This window comes from Macrosteles quadrilineatus, unplaced genomic scaffold (assembly GCF_028750875.1).
Source record: "Macrosteles quadrilineatus isolate MER2022 unplaced genomic scaffold, UCM_ALF_1.0 Scaffold_8__2_contigs__length_117827958, whole genome shotgun sequence".
Classification (NCBI taxonomy): domain Eukaryota; kingdom Metazoa; phylum Arthropoda; class Insecta; order Hemiptera; family Cicadellidae; genus Macrosteles; species Macrosteles quadrilineatus.
In genome coordinates this window covers 74,212,120-74,232,199 of record NW_026542601.1, presented here as the reverse complement: position 1 = coordinate 74,232,199, position 20,080 = coordinate 74,212,120, and the positions used below count along the sequence as shown (strand labels likewise).

At 36.1% G+C, this 20,080-nt stretch overlaps 1 protein-coding gene across 1 annotated transcript; it reads left to right on the top strand.

Moving 5' to 3' along the window:
- On the top strand, positions 1 to 17,438 carry LOC129000477 (katanin-interacting protein-like). Its single transcript, XM_054427440.1, has 16 exons — positions 1 to 53; positions 434 to 609; positions 1,413 to 1,790; positions 2,778 to 3,010; positions 5,418 to 5,615; positions 6,512 to 6,649; positions 7,113 to 7,253; positions 7,722 to 7,856; positions 10,327 to 10,406; positions 11,109 to 11,268; positions 12,484 to 12,638; positions 12,988 to 13,169; positions 13,939 to 14,078; positions 15,335 to 15,436; positions 16,057 to 16,163; positions 17,354 to 17,438. Exons 1-16 carry the CDS (start codon positions 1 to 3, stop codon positions 17,436 to 17,438), a joined length of 2,463 nt encoding a protein of 820 aa, XP_054283415.1.
- The last annotated feature ends 2,642 nt before the right edge of the window (positions 17,439 to 20,080 follow it).

Below are 20,080 nucleotides of genomic sequence, written 5' to 3'. Positions count from 1 at the left end.
ATGGAACAAAATTCTGTCAATAAGATTCCTTTATGGCTGGAAGAACTGACCAAGTAAGTAAAGTGAATATTTTTTTTAGTGCATAAGTTAGATTTGCTGCTTTATAGTAGTGTTCTAAAATTTTCTTAATTGTTGCTTGGATAAACTTAAGTAGGCATTGTACATCATACACCCGTCATAATTAATTCTTTGTTTATATTTTTAAGTTAACATGATTAACTATAATTAAGTTAGGCCTAATATTGAATGAGTCATAGGCCACTGGTACAGTATAAAAAATATACAAGTATCTATTTGGTACACACCATCAAAAACTTAACAAAATTTCAACTGTCAGTTTGTAAGTTAATAACTGTAAGTTTAAGATGAATATTTTAGGGAAGCTATCAAAGCATAATAATTTAATCACTCTTTTGGTTTATCTGACTTGCAGGAGCCTAGCCAAGCCAAGACCACAGTCCTGGCGTCCTGGAGCCAATGGGGAGAGAATTGATGTTTCGGAACGTCGAGCCATTACTACTCCTGGCCGAGTAGATGTTACACCAGTGAAGAAGTCACTTCTCACACTTCAACTAGATGATACTGTCTGTGTCTCGCCTAGAAGGGAAGGTTAGCCATCAAATTTTACATTTTAGTTTCTCAGAAAAATCTCATGTCAGTTCCTACACATGAGCGTTTCATAGCTGAAGAAATTAAGTTAAAGATTTCAATTTCAATTTTAGTTTAGATTTGTGCTAGATATAAAGTTTGCATCTATGCAAATAAGTTTATAAACTATTTTAACTTAGGCTACGTAGTAAGCGGGCATTTATTTAACATCCACAGGTAAAGGGTGTGGTTCACTTAGTCACTACTTAAGTGACTTACTTTAGTCTATGTAGGTTATATTATATGAATGTTCAGCTTAATAATAGTCTTTAATTCAATCAAACAAATACTGAATTTTAACCTTAGGGCCTATAAGTTAAAGTTAATTTGACTGACTTTAATCCCAAGTAGCAAAAATCGTTGGCCCAACGTTTCTGTCGATCGTTGGCCAACGGTATGTTTTGGCACTCAGTCTTACGGTTGGCCAACCAACCAATTTTTGCGGAAGGGCCAACCATCCCATTAGGCATAAACATAAAAAACACAAAATAATAAAGATTTTGTATGAAAAGCATAATAATTATGAGTTGAGTAAATTAATTAAATAGTTCATAAAAACTTATTTTGAAAATAAAACGAGAAACCTGAAACCTAAATGAGTTCTGCAATAAGTCCACATGATTATAATAGTCATGTGACACAGTTAATGTCATGAAGTGTAATTCAAACAACACTGTGGCCTGAATAAAGGATAATACTAGTTTTATTTTAACTTCAATTGCCAATTCCTTCGGGGTTGTGTCTTAAGCTATGTGTCTTTTTAGGGTCAGCTAGGTATGGCCGCAGAGCTGCGGCCAATTCCCCACTGGCTTCTCCCGACTCTGACGCTAGCAACCTATTGGATTCATGGGATCTTCCACTTACACAAAATCATAATCGAGACAACAATCATCAACCAACAACTCCAAGAATTGAACACAACCGTGTTATAAACTCAGATGACATTAGGTCCAACAATATCCAGTTCAACAATCAAGAGACAGACTTGTCTGATATCATCCAGGCAAGTCCAAGGTTAAAAGGCAGGCTCTCCCGGCAAGAGTCAAGGGTGAGACATAGCGATGATGTGCTCGAAGAGTCTTGGAGTTCACTGAGCTTCTTCAACCATAAACATCGTGGGAGAATCTCCCAGAGGCCAGAAGGTAAAAAAGAGTGTGGTTACTCTTTCTTTATCCTTTTTCTCCTCTTAAGCCGGGTTTTCCTAGACGCGGAAGAGGAGGGCGGAGAGCGGAAAAGCAATTAACATGGTGTTTCGCTGATTCACTCCACTTCTAGGAAAACAGTAACATTAAATTACCTAAGACAAGAGGAGTCTGCTCTCCGCGCTCCGCTTCCACGCCTAGGTAAACCCAGCTTTAACTTGAATGAGTTCGCAAACCAGCATGATTGGACCATGGGAACGGGGGTTTTTTCAAATTTTTTACCCTTAAAACACAAAACTTATCAATTTTTCTCCAGAGCTTTTTAAAGAGCTTAAAAAAACAAATAATTTAGTATATAAAAGTGTTTTTGTACAGTTATATAACATATACAGGTTACGGAGAAAATTCTAAAAATTGTTCATTTAAAATTCCCATGTTATTCTTATGGAGAAAAAACGTCTTATATTGTCAAGTGTTGTATAGACATACCAGAAACAAAAGGCCATTTCGAGCCGTGCAGGTTTGAAGGGTACGCCACACCTTCCGGCGCGAACCACGTGATCTTTTCGTTTCTGCGCAGGTTGTTTTGTTCTTGGGATGTCTATAGTTGGCTTGTTTATGGATATATTTTGATCAAACTTGGCAGGTTGATTTATTTTATACTAAGCTATTAATATTTTAATAAAAAACACACCTAATTAGTTTCGCTGTAGCAGCAAACATTGGTACTCGTTAAACATAAATGTTAATTTAATAAGATTAATTTAAAATCAATCCAGGCAAATGGAATTTTGCTTAGTCCACAGGTTCGCTGCAGCGGGGGTATTGTTAGGGACAAAGTTGTGTTTTTTTTGTTTGTCATCGAATTAGTGATGCAACTTTTCCCTAATTTAGTATCCATTTTTGAATTTTAGATGGGATATTTTTTTTTACCTTTTAACATATAATCGCCTTAATGTTATTAAATGTTAACAAATGTGTGGACAGTTGCAGATGACTTGTTGATCCAAGGTGAGCTCTCTGAGGTACACCCGGACAGAAGTCCCGTAGTAATACCCAAAGTGTCTTTTCCACCTCCGGCCAGCTTCATGATCCCGGAGCTTCCCTCAGGCACTAGACTTGAGCTGGACATAACCTCTACGTGGGGCGACAGACATTACGTTGGACTCAACGGATTGGAGATGTTTACTGTGAGCGGTCGGTTGGCACGAGTAGCTCAGGTACAAATAATATTTTATGAGGTATGTGTGCAGTACATACTGCATGCGTTATTGACTATTGAAAGGTAGGCTTATTATTTATCTGGAAACTGGAAGATTGGTGGCCTATGTAATCTCGTTTACCAAAGTAAAAAGGCACATTTGGATGTGCAGGTGTCAAATGTAACTGTAAATGTAAATGTAAATGTCAAATATGTAAATGTAACTGTGGATGTGATACTCCCTGGTGTGGATTAACGTCCGCACGAGAGAGTACTACGACTATCCTCAGTACTATCCTGATATTTAGACCGATTATCAATTATCAATTATTTAAGATAGGGACGCCACTATGTGCGTATTTTAACCCAAATATGAGTGAAGGATGAGTGGCGCGATCTTGTAATCTTGTTAGTGACATGTTCCTTAGCGAACAGTCCAAATCTTTGTCTTGTTAGTATAATATCTAATGTTGAGCTTTTGTTACAACTCATTAATTAATTGATTGCTCAATGGCAATGGCATTTGATTTAAGAACCTTAGTATTTTTATTTCTTGGCGTTTAACAAGCGAAATTCAAATCTGAAGGTTAATGAACTTCAATTACTGCCATTACACATGGACCTCAAATTTTAATTATTTTACAGACTGACTAGCATCTTAATAATATGTTCAAAATCCATAATAAGTTTCTGGGTAGCTGAGTGGTTATAAATCTGAAGGCCGCTGGTTGGAATCCAAGCGAGATCGTTTCCAGACCCAGATTGAATTATTGATTATTATGATTGATTTAATTAATGATGCCATCCAACAAAATAGTTAATGTGAGATTGTAACAAGACCAGGGTTTGGACTGTTCATTTTCTAAAACGTAAAAAATTCCACTGGCATAAAGACACACAAAATAAAATAAAAAATGGGGTGAATTTAAGTTTATATTCCGTATACGGTACCTATTTGTACAAAAATATAGTAAATACTTGTAATTTTTTATATATTTGCATTTTTTGTATATTTTGAATGGGGAGGGTTATAACCCTAGTCTTGTTACCCTACTATATTTTATTTAGTTGTTGACAGAGTCACGTTAGAACAATATCTTAGGCTAACAACAAAAATGGCAAATTGACCCCTAATGGAAGTCCCATTACAAGATTTTAATAGACTGAAAATAAAACAACAGCCATAAGAAAACTACTTGATTTACTACCGTAGCACAATAATATCCTACAAAACTGTAAACCCAGTTTACAAACTATCTAGGTTGAAAATATGATGTTGATACAATTGTCATATTGAGAAAGAATCTAATGTTTTAGTACCTACATAATAATTGGGATAGACATCTCTTTTATACAGGGTGGGGCAGGGAAGTATCCCTAATTTTGAAGGTACATTTAAAGACAACCAAAAATGTTAGAACCAAACTTTTTATTGAGATTAAAAAGTCACGTTTGGGAGTTTATTATAATATAACTTAACTTAGTTTTAAACAGCATATCCTGCAAGTGATGTCCCTAATGACCCTAATCTTAAATGCACTGCTGTATTCTGGTTCTGGAGTTCATAATAACTTTGTGAAGCATTTGTTGTGGAATGTGGCAACATTCAAGGTGAATTGCATCCTTTGAGGCATCTAGGGTCTTCCCTTGAACTACCCTAGGCTTAGCATCACTCCAATATTGCACATTATGCTTATTTACCGCTCCAGAAATATGGAAAGGTGCCTCATCACTAAACAAAACCCGAGCAGCATGAGGTAGTCCCACAATTAAGATTTCACATGCCTGCATTCGTTTGTTGCCAGTCCCGTTGTGTGAGTTCATGAGCAACTACCCTCTTGAATAGATGGAGGTGTAGGTCCCCATGGAGAATACGAGGCACAGTATGACTAGAAAACGCCAGCACGGATGCATGCTTACAAGCAGAACTTTGAGGAGACTGCTAAATCGATCTTCTGACAAGCTCAATGTTTTCAGGACTCCGGACGGTTCTTTGAGCTCCAAATATCCTTCGCAATACACCACCAAATACACGAAAGTAATTCACCCACACAAAGTTGTAACAGCTTTGCGACAGGCCACCCCATAACAAGTTTGCAGCCAACGGTAGCTGCACAGCAACGATTGACAGATTTTTGAAAAAAAAAACATCTCAAGTGCAAAAGCACATTGCTCACTCGAACAAGCCATGTCTACTACTGAAAGTGGTATTCTTAGAAATTCCCAAAACAAAAGCTTCATTTGAGCCTAACCCCATTCCTCCAGCACACTCCCACTACTCACAGTGTCATCTTAAAAGTAGGGATATTTCCCTGCCCCACCCTGTAGTATGGCCAATTGATTGTGCAATTAAATTACTTTTCCAATGTATAGAACCTCCTCTCTAACAGTGACTAGCTAACAGTTTGTTGACGTATGACTTGCAGATAACAGCAGATCCGGCAGACATCAACGTGCTGCCCGAGTACGATAAAGACCCTCGTGTTGTGTCCAACCTGCTTGATCGGGTAAATAGGACGAGAGACGACATGCACTTGTGGCTCACTCCGTTCACTGAAGGCAAACACCACCGCATCACCATCACCTTCCAGCAACGCGAGACACTGGCCATGCTGCGGATCTGGGTTAGGAACACACTTTGTAACAAATAATGAATAAAAAATGTCTTCGTAAAGCATTTATCTGGTACACCAGCTTTTCAGAACAACTTTTGTCATTAAATTCACTAATAATGAATGCTCTATAAACCATCAATCTAAGAGACACCAACAAATGCTTTGCCCCTGTAGTAGAGGATAAAACAATCAAGGGTGTAGGTCTGTCTAACCTTTTTCTTTAAAAGATAACTGCAATATTCAGTTGGTCTTTTTTGTTGAATGAAATTGGTTCAGTTGAATTGTAGCTTGACCCAAAGATGGACTTCTGCAAGGCATCAGAAGCTTGGCCAAAATTATTCTCAAGTTGAAGTGAGAAAAATATTTGGATAAATATTGGAGTCTGCCTCTGTAACTTACCGCGATTATTTAATAATAAGCTTACTCTAAATGTTTAAAAGTCTGTTCGTGCATGTGTAATGTGTATTTATTTGATTGTATTTGACAAATCTAATTTGGATGACACATTCTTGTAATGATTAGGTACTTGACAATGCCTGAATAGGCGAAACATGTTTACGTAAGGTATATCTTTATAGGTTGACCTATAATACTCTAATTGAACATTTCAGGTGCTACACAATGAATTTAAAAAAATTAAAATATTGGGTGATGCTTCGTATGCGTTGAAAAGTTTAACCTTTGGGTCGAGCTACAATGACTCAACAGAACCAATTTGATGCAACATCTTCAAAAACAATATAGCCTATCATAAACCTTTTACTCATATTTTTTCATAGGCTATATCACTAATCTCTGATATAGGCCTAAGAACTATAAAAAAATGGTCTGATTTGTACTAGACTGAATATAACAATGTTGAATTCATTGTGTAGTATGGCTCATGTATAACAATGTGCCCATAGAACTACAACAAATCGCGCATCCACTCTTATCGTGGTGCCAAGGACATGACAGTCATACTAGACGGTCAGCTTATATTTCAAGGAGAAGTTGCTCGGGCATGCGGCGGAATCCTTGGGAGCACTGATGCATTTGGAGATGTAAGTTTGGCTGAAATCATACTTCTGTAGTATATACATGCAAATAAACTAGTTAGATAGAGTAGACTTTAAACAAAATTAATTTCCCTGGCTTTTCTGCCCTTACTTGGGGAATGATTTTAAAACTTAAGTAGTCCCTTGGATAAAAACATTGATTAAAATTGCTTTTTTCCTTTGATTTTATAGTTACTCATTGACATTTTTCATGCAAGCCTAAGAAGTTTATTCTAGCTTCTTCTTCAATGGATACCTCATATTACAAATTGATTTTTCTAATGGCTAACCTGCTTTAAAGGTGTTACGTATGCCACACCTCTTATCAACAGGATTTCTGTCAGTTTTAAACGATTTTTAAACATTTTTAGTGCCATTAAGGCCTTCAATGCCAAGCCTTCAGTCCAGTGATTTGATCTTGGTTTGGTCTTTCGGACTTAATATTTAATCAATTTCCCTTCACTTGTAGACGATCTTGTTCACAACGGATGAAGACATCTTGGAGCGGGTGTCTCAGCATGATGATGCGTTTGAGAGCATCTTGAATGACACGAGTCACGAGCCGATGTTTTCAAAGATGCCAGAACGGCCTCTTACAGCCAGTCTGGGTGTAAGTATTTAAAAACATTCAGTAGATGTTATTAATTATCATGGTAGACATTTCGTTTATTTGGTTTGGACCAGCTAAATACACAATTATTGGTTTGCTGGTATAAACTGTGTGATATTTTATTTACTTCACTAATGCACAGTGATATAACTGTGAGCTAGTTTTTTTTATTCAAAGTGAAAATAGATCAATGATCCACTCATAGAACAAGCTTCCGTCAACATAATTTTTTTCTCTTATTTTTTTGACATTGTGGTAGTTCAAATGAAAGATGCTGTAGTTCATAGTGAGTTGTACTTTAGTTTAGTTTGGTTAAAAAGTAGGCGTGTACAACAAAGCAGTAGGTCTAATTAACAACTGTAGATCTTACTCTGTTGGAGGCTGAATTAAACTAAAAATGGAATATCTAGCACAGTGGAAAGTTTGTCTCTAATAGCATGTATTGTACTTTTATGATATTTTCCGCAGGATGTACGGCCCCTCACCTGTGCTCCGGCCGGAAGTACGCTGACTACAGGATCAGTGATGTGTCGGAGGTCGCTCACACTCTCATTGGTAGAAAACTGGGGTTACAACGGCCTTGTGGGCCTGACTGGTGTACAGGTAAATCACACCGTAATATATTCCAGTTTTTTAATCAACAGTGGAAGGTTTGTTCCTGAAGAGTTTTATAATTTGAACTTGTCCTACGTACTCATTATTAAGTGGTGATTTTATTGACATCTGCATGATGGATTACATAAACAATTACTGTAGTTTTCACTGTTGTTTATATTCAAGATGGATAAGTGTTATTGCCTGTTGATATTTGCTTAAAAATCACTATAAGTATGATTTTCGACAAAGAGAAAATCTATACTTATTTAATACGCAAGCAGGTTTTTTGTGACAATTACTCCTCCAAAATTATTAAACCGATTGACATGTTTTTGGTGTCACTGGAAAGAGCGTAACGTGAAGTTGTGCAGGAAACTTTCTTTTTAGGGAAATAATTAGAGAGTGAGGCCCTTGGGCCCTTTAAAGTAACGTATTTCTCCATAAGATTAACATGGGAAACAAACATTAAACATTGTTATGAAACTCCAGCAGTTGTCAGAAATGCTGTTCTGCTATTTAATTTAATTTGTTTACAAGGAGAATCGTTTCTTGGTGCATGTGGCCAATGAATTATACTTTTGCATATATTTTAAACGCTATACACTATATAAAATGATAGTCCTGTAATACATTAAACAGATCTTCATTTGAATAATTAATAAGCACGATTGAGCCTTTGACTGTATGTTTCCTGGTAAGTGTGTTGTAACTGTTTCTTATAGTATATTATACTCCTACTTAAAGTAAAGTCGAATTATTCTTTTCTACATTCTCACCCCGTAGCAAAGTACGGGCAGAGAAACTAGTATATAAAAATTACTTGAAATAGTTTGTAAGAAGATCATATGTGGTGATTCTGAGTTAATATTGTATACATATTGTTTGTGGATATTCTCCATACTAAAATTAGGTACTAGACGTATAAACTACTGTATCTGGAATTTAATGCAGTCTGGGACAGCAAAAATTAACAACACTGGTGTGTACCAGTCAGTGAATATGAATTTGAAACCTAATTTTAGATCTTACCCTCCCGACCAAGTCGGCTGATTTACTTGGAATGAATGAATGAATGAAAAAGTGCTTTTATTTACAAATAAGTGTACAAAAATAACTTCTTAGCACTAAATACAACAATGGACAACAAGCCAAACTTGATTTACTTGGAACGAACATGAACAATTTTGTTTTGTGATACCGGTAACCTAGAATACATTATTTTCTGACATAACAAATTTATTATATGTTTAGGGGAGAGTGGGGATCCTTGAGACAAGGGGCACGTTGAGACAAAGATAAATTTAGGGTAATTTAATGTTGCCGGTTGGAAACACTAAGCTCAAACTGTTGTTTTCTTTCTCCTATAACCCCAGACTGAATATTGTATCTTTCTGAATGGTTGTGTCTGAGTTAGTGAGTTAAACGTATTTGTGAACATCAAAAGTAAATACTTGAGTCGTTGGGTAAGTTAATACTGTTAGTTTACTTATAGTTCAAATTTTTTAAGATTTGTATTTTTGAACAGGCCATGTAACAGTGTATAATTGGCTGTGTTTTTATTCGCCAATTTCTATTCGTTTTAGTAGTAATGGCGGCTTTGTTTACAAATGCAGAGTGGGGAAGGTTGAGACAAACAAACTTCGATGTAGAGCAGGTTGACCTAGAAGATTTTGTGCTTGTTAAGTTTGTTCTGGACAGAAAAGATGTTTTCTATGCAGGAACAGTTCTTACAAAAACTGAAAATGGAGACTTCGTTGTTAAATTTTTAAGGAAATCTTCTAAAATGAAAAACTCATTCTTTTTCCCAAATGGTGACGACATTGGCAGTGTAGCAATCAAAAGATATAGTTATGATCTTACTGTCTCCTTCAAATGACAAAGGAAAAACAAAACGAACCATCCCCACCATCCCCAACCATCCCCACCACCTGTCTCAACGTACCCCATAGGTGGGGCACATTGAGACATTTACAAAAATTACAAATTATTATTTTTTTTTGTTATGACTTAGTATAGATCTTTGAAATTCAATGGAAGAGAAAGGTATATACTTAAGCTTAATAATAATACATAATCTAGCCCTTCAAGTCATATAGGAAAAAAATAAAATTTATATAAAAAGCTTGTCTCAAGGATCCCCACTCTCCCCTACTCTTTTAAGTGGAGTATACAGTGATGCGTGGTTAATGGGATATACACCAAGGCTCGGGAGGGTCCATCGAAGGGTTGGCCTAGCCATTGTCCTGCTCTACCCTCTGGTCAAGTAGTCTGCCTCAACTTATGTTGAGACAGCTACGGTAATCGTCAATGGTTTTGTGGCAATACCATGATCCGATGGTTTGAAATCCATCTAATGCTGTATGATGTCCACATACATTACAAACAAAGAAGGATTCTATTACAGTGTTAGGCTTATTTTACCTGTGTGCACATTGTTTAACAGTCAGCTCAGCTTCAACAGTTTTTATAATTTCAGGTCCTAGGAGAGACTGGAGAACCAGTGAGTGTTGCCAAAATAACATGTTCTCACAGCCCTGCCAACGCACATATACACAGGTAAGTTTTAAAAACATAAATATAAGTAAAAATTGTAGAATGAATACAAATATGGAGTGAGGTGATCTGTGTAGCTTAATTACTAGGCAAATAATGATCCCAATGAGCTCAGTATAATACATACTGGGTTTCGAAATGAACCATAATTTTAGTGAATTTCTCCTACAGAGAAGAAGCTATTGCCACAGGTGATGGTAGACTATAGATCCGGGACCAATTTAGTTTTGATATCCCTAGAGACTAAAACACAATTTTTTCAAATGGATATGTTTGTATGAGTGTCCAACTGATGTATAATAACTGGAGATAAAATTTAACCGAGTCTGATGAAATTGTTAACGTGTAAACCTACGTTTATTCAAATGAGCTTGTGAATTAGCATCAGATTATGGGAACAGGATTTCATAGGGTTTCTCCCTTTTTGATTAATAATCATCAAATTTCGTATTTATTTTTTTTACCACTTTGTAGATCATAAAATAAATTAATTTAGTACCAGTATGCTAAAGTGATGTGTACACTTGATATTTACAGAGAGAATGAAAAAAATATACATTTATGATTCACATGTTTTCCTATGGAGAATAAATAATAAAAAGAGAAATTTTTTTTAGTTGATGGGATTTTGACTTTGATTCCTCTAACCAGCAGACGTTACTAAACAATGTTCCACTGCGTTACTTTACTCTTATCTCTCCGCAGGCTGCTAGACGGAGTTAACGACACGACAGACTCGGCCCACATGTGGTCTTGCCCCTCCACCCCTCCCCCCTCGCTACGGCTTTCTCTCCCTTCGCCCCTCCATATCTGCGCCATCCTGGTGTGGAACTACAACCATTCGGCTGATACGTCCTACTGCGGTGTAAGTGAAATGTTCTGCCTATGGTTTTATTGCTCTCATAGCCGAGAAAATTTGTCGTCATATATTAAATTACTGAGTAAAATGAAAGGCATTTTATTTGATGAGCTTGGAATCTGGATAGGCCTACGTGGTTAAGATGTTCTTGGAAGTAAAGTTTAATAAGCTAATGAGAAAGTATGTCACAGCAGCCTCTCTTCTAGTCTTCGTAGCGGTTGGGAGCAGGAAGAACGAATATTAAAACAAGCGAATAGGGATCAACTAAATTTATTAATTATCAAACGGTTAAACTTTACATAATTACAATCGCTTACAATGATACAAGAAAAGAAACCACTAACACTATGTACTCGCGACTAACAGAATATTAAATGATTTTAACACTGAATTTAGAACGTACACGGACTCATAGAAAGAGTAAGAGAAAGAAAGGGCGCGAGACCGCGCGCGGCGGACCTTACCGTCGTTCGCTACATTCCGGCGCGATCTGAGGCTTCAGCATCGCCCAAGCGGAAGCGTCAGCGTGGTCACATGACCATCGTCAGCCAATCAGCGCATGCTGAGCGCTCAGCCCATAATTCAACGCGTGGACAGTTGCTTGACAGGTGCTGCAGCCAAACGATTACAATGGTCGTTAATGAAACTAATTGTAGCGGGGAACGGAGTCTAGAAGTGTAACATTGCTTATCGCGACACACGTGCATGCAAAGTTAGCACATTCCAAGGCACATCCGGCCAAGCCACGACGTCTGGTTAGGATTATTGTAGGTTACAAAGTAATGAAATTAATTGGAATATGAGTTTTAAGGTTCACTTGGAGACTTATGTGAAGTTAAATAAAATTCAATATTGCTAAATACGGTTGACACATCAACCTAGCAAATATTCGGTGATAGCCAACGGCCAGGTTTAGGGAGTAAGGCCAATCAGCTTAAGCTCAAAGTTAACAAATTACAACAAAATGAGGCAAATATGCCAGGCCGTCACAAGTATTATCAATGTCTTGATTAAAAAATTAATCTTCATTAAGTTTAGTTTAAATTCATTCAACAGTTTGATTACCTGTTATTTAATAATTACAGTTCCATTGCAAATAGTTTTTGTTATTCCAGTCATTTATCCACCTATTTTCTGCATATACCAAATTTGTTTAAAATTAATGTTTTTTAATTTTTTTTTTTTTTTTTTTTACTTGACAGTTTATTGTATTACAAACAGGTGAAGAGACTATTGGTCCGCCTTGACAACTCTGAGCCGTTGATGTTCACACTTCGTAAGTCTCCGGGTCATCGCCATCACAGACTAGCACAGGTCCTACCTCTTGTGGCGTCTAGGTGTGAGTCCTCTCTCGACATCATCGATAATCTTGAGTTGTCACCTAGAGGTAGGCATATAGAATGACTATTTTAAAGAATGGATTTTGCATAATATTTTCAGTACCTGTAGGTCTGACATAATCTGAATAAACAGTAGGTCTGACACTAGACTATGAGCCCCCAGAGTTGCCACAGGGCTTTGTGTTCCAACTACAGTTGTTGTCTACCTGGGGAGATCTCTACTACATTGGTCTCAATGGTCTACAGATGTATAATGCTGTATATGTCTACAGTAGGTCTGACACTGGACTATGAGCCCCCAGAGTTGCCACAGGGCTTTGTGTTCCAACTACAGTTGTTGTCTACCTGGGGAGATCTCTACTACATTGGTCTCAATGGTCTACAGATGTATAATGCTGTATATGTCTACAGTAGGTCTGACACTGGACTATGAGCCCCCAGAGCTGCCACAGGGCTTTGTGTTCCAACTACAGTTGTTGTCTACCTGGGGAGATCTCTACTACATTGGTCTCAATGGTCTACAGATGTATAATGCTGCTGGCAATGTCATCACTCTCACACCTTCTAGTGAGTAAAACACTGTTTTTTATGGCAGACTATAATGTATAGTTTATATTTTCTCTATGAAATTTGTGTCACTGTTGCCCTATCTAAAACTACAGCATTATTTTTAAATTTATATATTGTTTGACTTTGCCGTTATAATCATCCTTGTAATTTTTCCCTATATTAGTACCAAGCTTTATATGACGTTTACACAAGGATTGTTAGTTTAAACATTAGTTTTACCCTCGATAGGTGCACCGTATAGTTTGACACAAGCTGAGATGCCAACTACGCTGAAGTCAAAAACTAGACCTTCACAATTGTTTTTGTGAACTCAAAAACTCAATGCTGTAACTAGGCCTATCCCATTAATTTAAATTTTTTTCTAACATCCAAAGTGAAAAGGAGTTAAACATTACGAACTATTTTATACAGTTAGGTGTCAAAGAATGTACAGTAGAGTTGCAAGTTGATAGGTATGTTTATTTTTTGTCAAGTGTTATACAATTCATTAAATTTGTTTTAAATCCTCGCTGTGTGAAAATGTCCAATATACTTTGACTTTCTATCGTTAGATAGTTCGATACCCCCTTATCCACAAAGTGTTGAAATATCGAGGTTCTTCTGTTGGGTCATTTCTTGCAACTTGGTACATTAGACCGTTTGTGGAAAAGTCTATTGACAAGTTGTTTTGTATTTAATCCTATCAAGTTGTAATATAGACTAGTTGAATTATTGGACTGTGACATTAAAAGTCATATGTATGCCTAAATTAGTCACACTTTGTTAGATATCAGTGCTCATCCGGCAAGTGTGAGAGAGTTGGATGGAATGGAGAACGACGTGAGGACGGTTGATAAACTGATCGATGGTGTCAACAACTCCAGCGACGGCAGACATGCTTGGCTCGCACCCATACTGCCTGGACAGGTAAGTAATATTATTTGCTGAGGCAGATTGCACCAAGCACGGTTCTAACAATGAAGCTTACAGCTTTTTTTTTTTAAATGTGTGTGTACTTGTTTTTTTTTTACAACTTTTGTAATATTGATCTAAAGTCTGGCTAACCTTCTATCCATTAAGTTTGGTGTGTAGACATAATCTTTTCAATTGGCTAGCCATGTGGCTAGGTCATGTCAACAAAATTTTGTCCTGGTATTTAAGGTTTATGTATCTCTATTTAAGTAAAAAGTATAAAGCCGGGTTTTCCTAGACCCGGAAGAGGAGCGAGGAGGGCGAAGAGCGGAAAACCGATTAGCATGGCATCCGCTTCTAGGAAAACAGTAACATTAAAGTACCTAAGACAAGAGAAGTCCGCTCTCCGCGTTCCTCTCCCCACGCCTAGGAAAACCCAGCTTTAAAATGTATCTTGTGACGAGACGACAAGTGTCTTTGACGCTTTAGAAAATTTTATTCCGGTCCACTGTAGAGGCTGTGTTTTTTGTTTACAATTTGTTTCTTGTTATTAAAGTAGTTTAAAACCTCGTTTAACCAGATAAAACGATCTAATCACAAACAATCACTCCCCTAGTTATATAACCATACAGTAACGCACAAATTATTAAATCAACCCTAAAATAATAGAAACAAAATTTCATCGACACTAGCAATCAGTGTCACTGGACATGAACTAAACAGAAAAAACGAGCTTAAAAATTTACAATGCGATGAGAAGTTGACTTTTGTAGGTTAGTCTATAGTACCGTAATAAATAGTTGATTGACGACAAGAATACCGGTATCATTGACTAAAAGATTTACTGAATTGAACGTCCCATCTATATAGACCAGCTGTTGCCAATTTGTATCAAAACAGATCATAGTTGTGTGAGCTTGTGTCACAGAATGTGCTAGTATCTAAATTCTATTTTCTACTATATTTTTTTGTTGCTGATCAAGTTGATTGGTCGAATAACAGTTGCTATCGCTCGCAAAAGGTCATTCCATTGACTTTTTGTCTTTGAGTTTTGAGTTTGACTTGGTGAAAAGGATTGTGTACTTGACATAAATTTAGTAATTTAGATGGCTCACATCATCTAAGGTGCTTTTGATTTAAAAAAAAACTGGTGACAACATTAATATGGGGAGGGAATCTTTAGTTGTATCAATAGTGTTTGTCAAAGATTAAAAGAAATTATAACAGTTGAATCTACTCAAGTTATTGACAAGTTTGGTGGTTTGTTTCAGCTGAACAGAGTGTACATTGTGTTTGACAGTCCTGTAGCAGTGTCTGTCATCAAAATTTGGAACTACACTAAGACGCCATCTCGTGGAGTCAAGGAGTTTGGGGTAATCATTATACACTTGGTTAAACAAAAGTCCTCTCGGTGGATTTATGGTCTTTGCACAAAGACCTTGTCAAAATCGATGAAACACTTCTGTTTGGTCTTGATATAGAGTGATATAGTCCTTCAGGAGGGCTTGAGTTTTGAACAGTTGACGTATAACAAGAACTTCTACGTTGATACCGAAACGTTGGTTAACTGAGGTGTTTTATAAATTTTCACACAGGCCTCTCCCAAATACCACAAATCTACTGGGTGTGATGGTGGAAGCCTATTCATGAAAAAAAAACCTCTTTGTTCAATAATATTTGCTTGAATTACATTAGATAGGTACCGATTATGATGAACTTCAATGAAAATACAAAAGCTATCACAGATAACTTTTTATTCTTGTCCGGTCTAATACAATCGCCATAGCACTAAAATTTGTAAACAGTTTCTTTTCAGATTTTTCTGGAAAAAGTACTAATATTTAAAAATTCATATGAATAAGAAAAAGATGTCACTTCAACTCTCAACTGTCTAGTAGTTAGTTTTATTATCTAAGTATGATCTTTTATAAAGAAACTGTAAATAACGGTCACTAATTGTATTACTGTTTGTTAATCAGCTTCTATATTACAGATCCTGGTGGATGATTTGCTAATTTACAACGGAGTCTTGGAAACTATTGTTGGAAGTGTCTCAAATGTTCACACAGTCAGTTTTACCCATCGACATGTAAACTACAGGTAATTTGGCAGATGTTTTACGTCCTAATCATAAACTTAATCTCTGAAGTATATTTCCATATTTTTTTAAAATCTATGTGTCCATTGTTTAAATGTATATTCAACCTAATATTTGCTCTATTGGGGAGCAAGCTGGTCTAGTGGTTAAAGCACGGGACTTCAGTCCCTGAGGTCCCGGGTTCAAATCCTGCCAAATAACCAATGGATTTTATCTAAGTGATAATGCCGCAACCCCTAGGGCTAGCCTGAAGTAATGTGAAAAACAATCCAGGGCTCGTGCCTAGCATCTTAGGACCAAAAAAATATTTACTCTACTACATGTTTGTGTGAATGTTTAAGTGAATTGGAGTTCAGTGTGATGTGTGACCTCTCACTTATGGTGATTTGCTCCAAAACTTGACAAAAGTAGGGTGAGAGAAATGATTGGAAGCTGTAGTATTCCTTAACTGTAACCACATCAGTCAAAAAGTGTGTTTTTTCCTCATGAAACCCTCTTATTGAGATGCATAAAAATCTGTGTATTTATTCCATATCCCCCAATATTACTAAACACATATTTGTAATTTGTATGAATCAAAATTACAACACCACGTTTTGTACAAAATATATATAATATATGCAACATCATCTGCATGCTACTAGCAGACCTGCAGGCACCAGTAAAAGTTTCCAGGTCTGTCCCAGTGGTGTTTAAGTCTTTGCCAGTAGTAAAAGAAGCCAAAACACATGTAAATGTATATACTTAACTTAGCATATACACATTTTTAAGTATTGTTTTTTTTTTTCAATAAGTTAAATCTAGTAAGTTGATTAATGAATTATTTCAATTAATTTTTAAATAGCTTTGAGAGAGTTTTGATGTAGTTTACCATAAGATTATAATTATTTTACTTTACTGTGACACTATTTATGTATGTATATACAAGATAAATAAAGAAATTTGACTATGACTATGACATGTACCATTTTCCTGAAATGTTCTTACATGCGAGATTATCTGTAAAAGTTCATTCAATTATGTTATTTAAATAAAATGCTACATCTGGTCTACATAGGTGGGGTGTCTATACTCCACTCCCCAAAAATCAACCAGATGTTATGAGATATTAGCCCCATTTAGTTTGGTCATTATTTTACGATTAAATATTTGTATTGTTATGAAATTTGATATAGTCTATATTATGTTTCAGCTTGAGCGGTGGAAAGGAGCAAGACCGATTGTCAAGTATCACACCTGACCAATCTCAACGTCCATTTACCTCCATCCAAACGTGACATGGTCGTAATCCCTGTAACAGTTATAATTATTATGAAGTTTCCCATAAAATTGTGGAAACTTGTAATGTCTACTCTATGAAATGTCAAATATATTGTACCAGAGTACTAAGACAACTAGACTGCGCATGTATCAATAACTATCGGATAGTATATATTATGTTTCGTATCCTTTCTTGTCAAAGTATTTAGTGTTAAACATGGAATCTGATTCATTTGTCGATCAATATTCCTCAATAACAAATTAGTTGGCTGTAATATGTTCTCCTAAATAAATATATATTTAGTTTAATTTGAATGGTTTCAGGAATATGTATTGTAAGTTTTAAGTACAAAAGTGTAGTAAATGTTTAAAATATTTATTTGTAGATAGGCCTAGTATATATTTTCTTGCCGTATTTTAATAATCATCAGTTTGCCACAAGTACACTCTAATTTAGACATGTATATTTTGTACAAATATATGTTTGGTTTAATTTATGTCTATATGTGCTATTTTGTATAACATAAAAAAATAAATGAATTAGTTTTAAAAACTGAGTACATTTATTTTTTTCAGTTTAATTTTTATTTAGCCAACTCCGGAACTCCCTGAGTAAAAAAGAAACTAATACTTTGGTTATTAAAGTTGGTCCTGAACTTTTGAACATTCATTTCAGTGTCTACAAAAGCCTATGCTACCATTTGCGTGAATAGTTTGGAATAATTGGTTACAGGTAGTTTAGATAAAAATAGGTGGTGATTATATCTGACATAACACATCGGACACCATTTCTTAGGTTTGTTGGAAAAAGCAGAAAGCAAAGTTCTCGCCCCACTACACCACTGCATAGGGAGCACCTGAAGGGATTGGTTATAAAGAATAAAAAGTTTAATTGTAAAAAGATTATCAGAGATCAAACTTGTCTTAAATGTTGTGTAAATCTCACGTATAAAATACAGTATAGACTGGGACGGGTGGCGTCGTCCTGTAATCCAGCTACTAGGAGGTCACGAATTGTGGATATTTATAGGCATGCACTGTGGATGCGATACTCTCTGGTGTGGATTAACGTCCGCACGAGTGAGTACTACCATAGACAAAAAGAATTAAATATAGACTGTCAGCCGTGCTGCGATTACCATGGTTACCATAGGTTCCGGCGCACACCGCTGTAGTTTAAGTAGCGCGTACGCCGTAAATACATGGCGCTCCAAGCGGTGTGCGCCAGAAGCTATGGTAACCGCAGCACAGCTGACGGTCTATATTTAATTACTACGACTATCCGTAGTACTATCCTGATAATTAGACCAATTCGTATATACCAAGGCAAAAATGTGGTTCAGATTCCACTATCAACTGTAGGCCCCTTAGTTGCCATTATCTGTATGGGCTATTAATTAACAGCTGTGTCTAAGGAATATGTAGGCAAGGCCTTAGTCACTAACAAGACTACAAGATCGTGTCACTCATCCTACACTCATCTCTATTCATACTTAACTTGGCTTAAAATAACTACTTTGTATGGTTGCCATTTCATTATAAAGTATAACATTGTTGAATTCTGAAGAAAACTTATACAAACTTTGGTTGATTTTATGTGTGTAGAGACTTGTTATAAAGGAAAGATTAGCGTTATTTTTTAAAAGTTCTAATGAAATAAATTTGCATTATCTTGAGAATAAACCAGCCTAGTTCCTTGCTGTGATGAGCGAGTTTAACAGTAGTAAGCAGTAGTGGAGTATGTAATAAGAAATCTACTTATTTTAGCGCTATGTATAAACTGTGTCCTGTAGGCCCGGGTTATATTCCAGCCACTACTGGCCGTCCCAGAGATTATTGGATGGGAGGGATATCCCCCCCAAATATTTTATATTTTATTAGCTAACATAAATACTATAAGGTTGAGCAAATTGTAGAGATGAAATATGTATAAAAATACGTTTTTATGCTTTAAATTAAACATTTTTCCGGGTGGGGCCCCAACCCCCACCCCACTTTTTACTTTGTCTCACAGTGCTCCAACAAAACAACACAAAACAGCATGTTTTTTCTAGACAATACAGGCAGCTATAATAGCTACACAAATAACAATAAAACAACATAATGTATGCTTGAAAATAAGTTGGCAACACTTAAAGATATTACGACTACGATCAGCTAATGGTGCAGCGTTTATAGCGTTTCCCATTTCGTTCAATGTTTGGATTTAACCATTTTTCTAGTATTCGTGATTTAACCTAAAACTGTACGTAAGACTAATTATTTATAAAATGTGTAGAACTGTAGGAAAAATATAATGTGTAACACGAGTGCAAACTGTCTTTGCTGCACTCGAGAAACTTTCCACACTCACCTATGGCTCATGCGTAAACATTTCTGTCGTGTGCAGCTATAATATCTACACAAATAACAATAAAATGACATAATGCTACTTAAAATAGCAAATATCCGGTAAAAAGCATGATAGAAGGGTAAGAAGTATAATCTACGAAACTACGATATGTTCATAAGGCAATCAAAAGGGACATATCATGGTAGAAGGGGGATATATTTTGTAATAAGTTAGATCTCGCAGTTGCATGGTTAAAATTTAAGTTTACCCATCTGTCACATTAGTCAGGCTACATTGAATTGAATTGAAATCTAGAAAAAAATTTAA

Excerpts from the sequence above, each read along its gene's own strand:
- LOC129000477 (XM_054427440.1), top strand. The coding sequence starts at position 1 with ATGGAACAAAATTCTGTCAATAAGATTCCTTTATGGCTGGAAGAACTG. Across the intron at positions 3,011-5,417 it reads GGTTGGCACGAGTAGCTCAG|ATAACAGCAGATCCGGCAGA; the intron begins GTACAAATAATA and ends TATGACTTGCAG. Across the intron at positions 6,650-7,112 it reads GCACTGATGCATTTGGAGAT|ACGATCTTGTTCACAACGGA; the intron begins GTAAGTTTGGCT and ends CTTCACTTGTAG.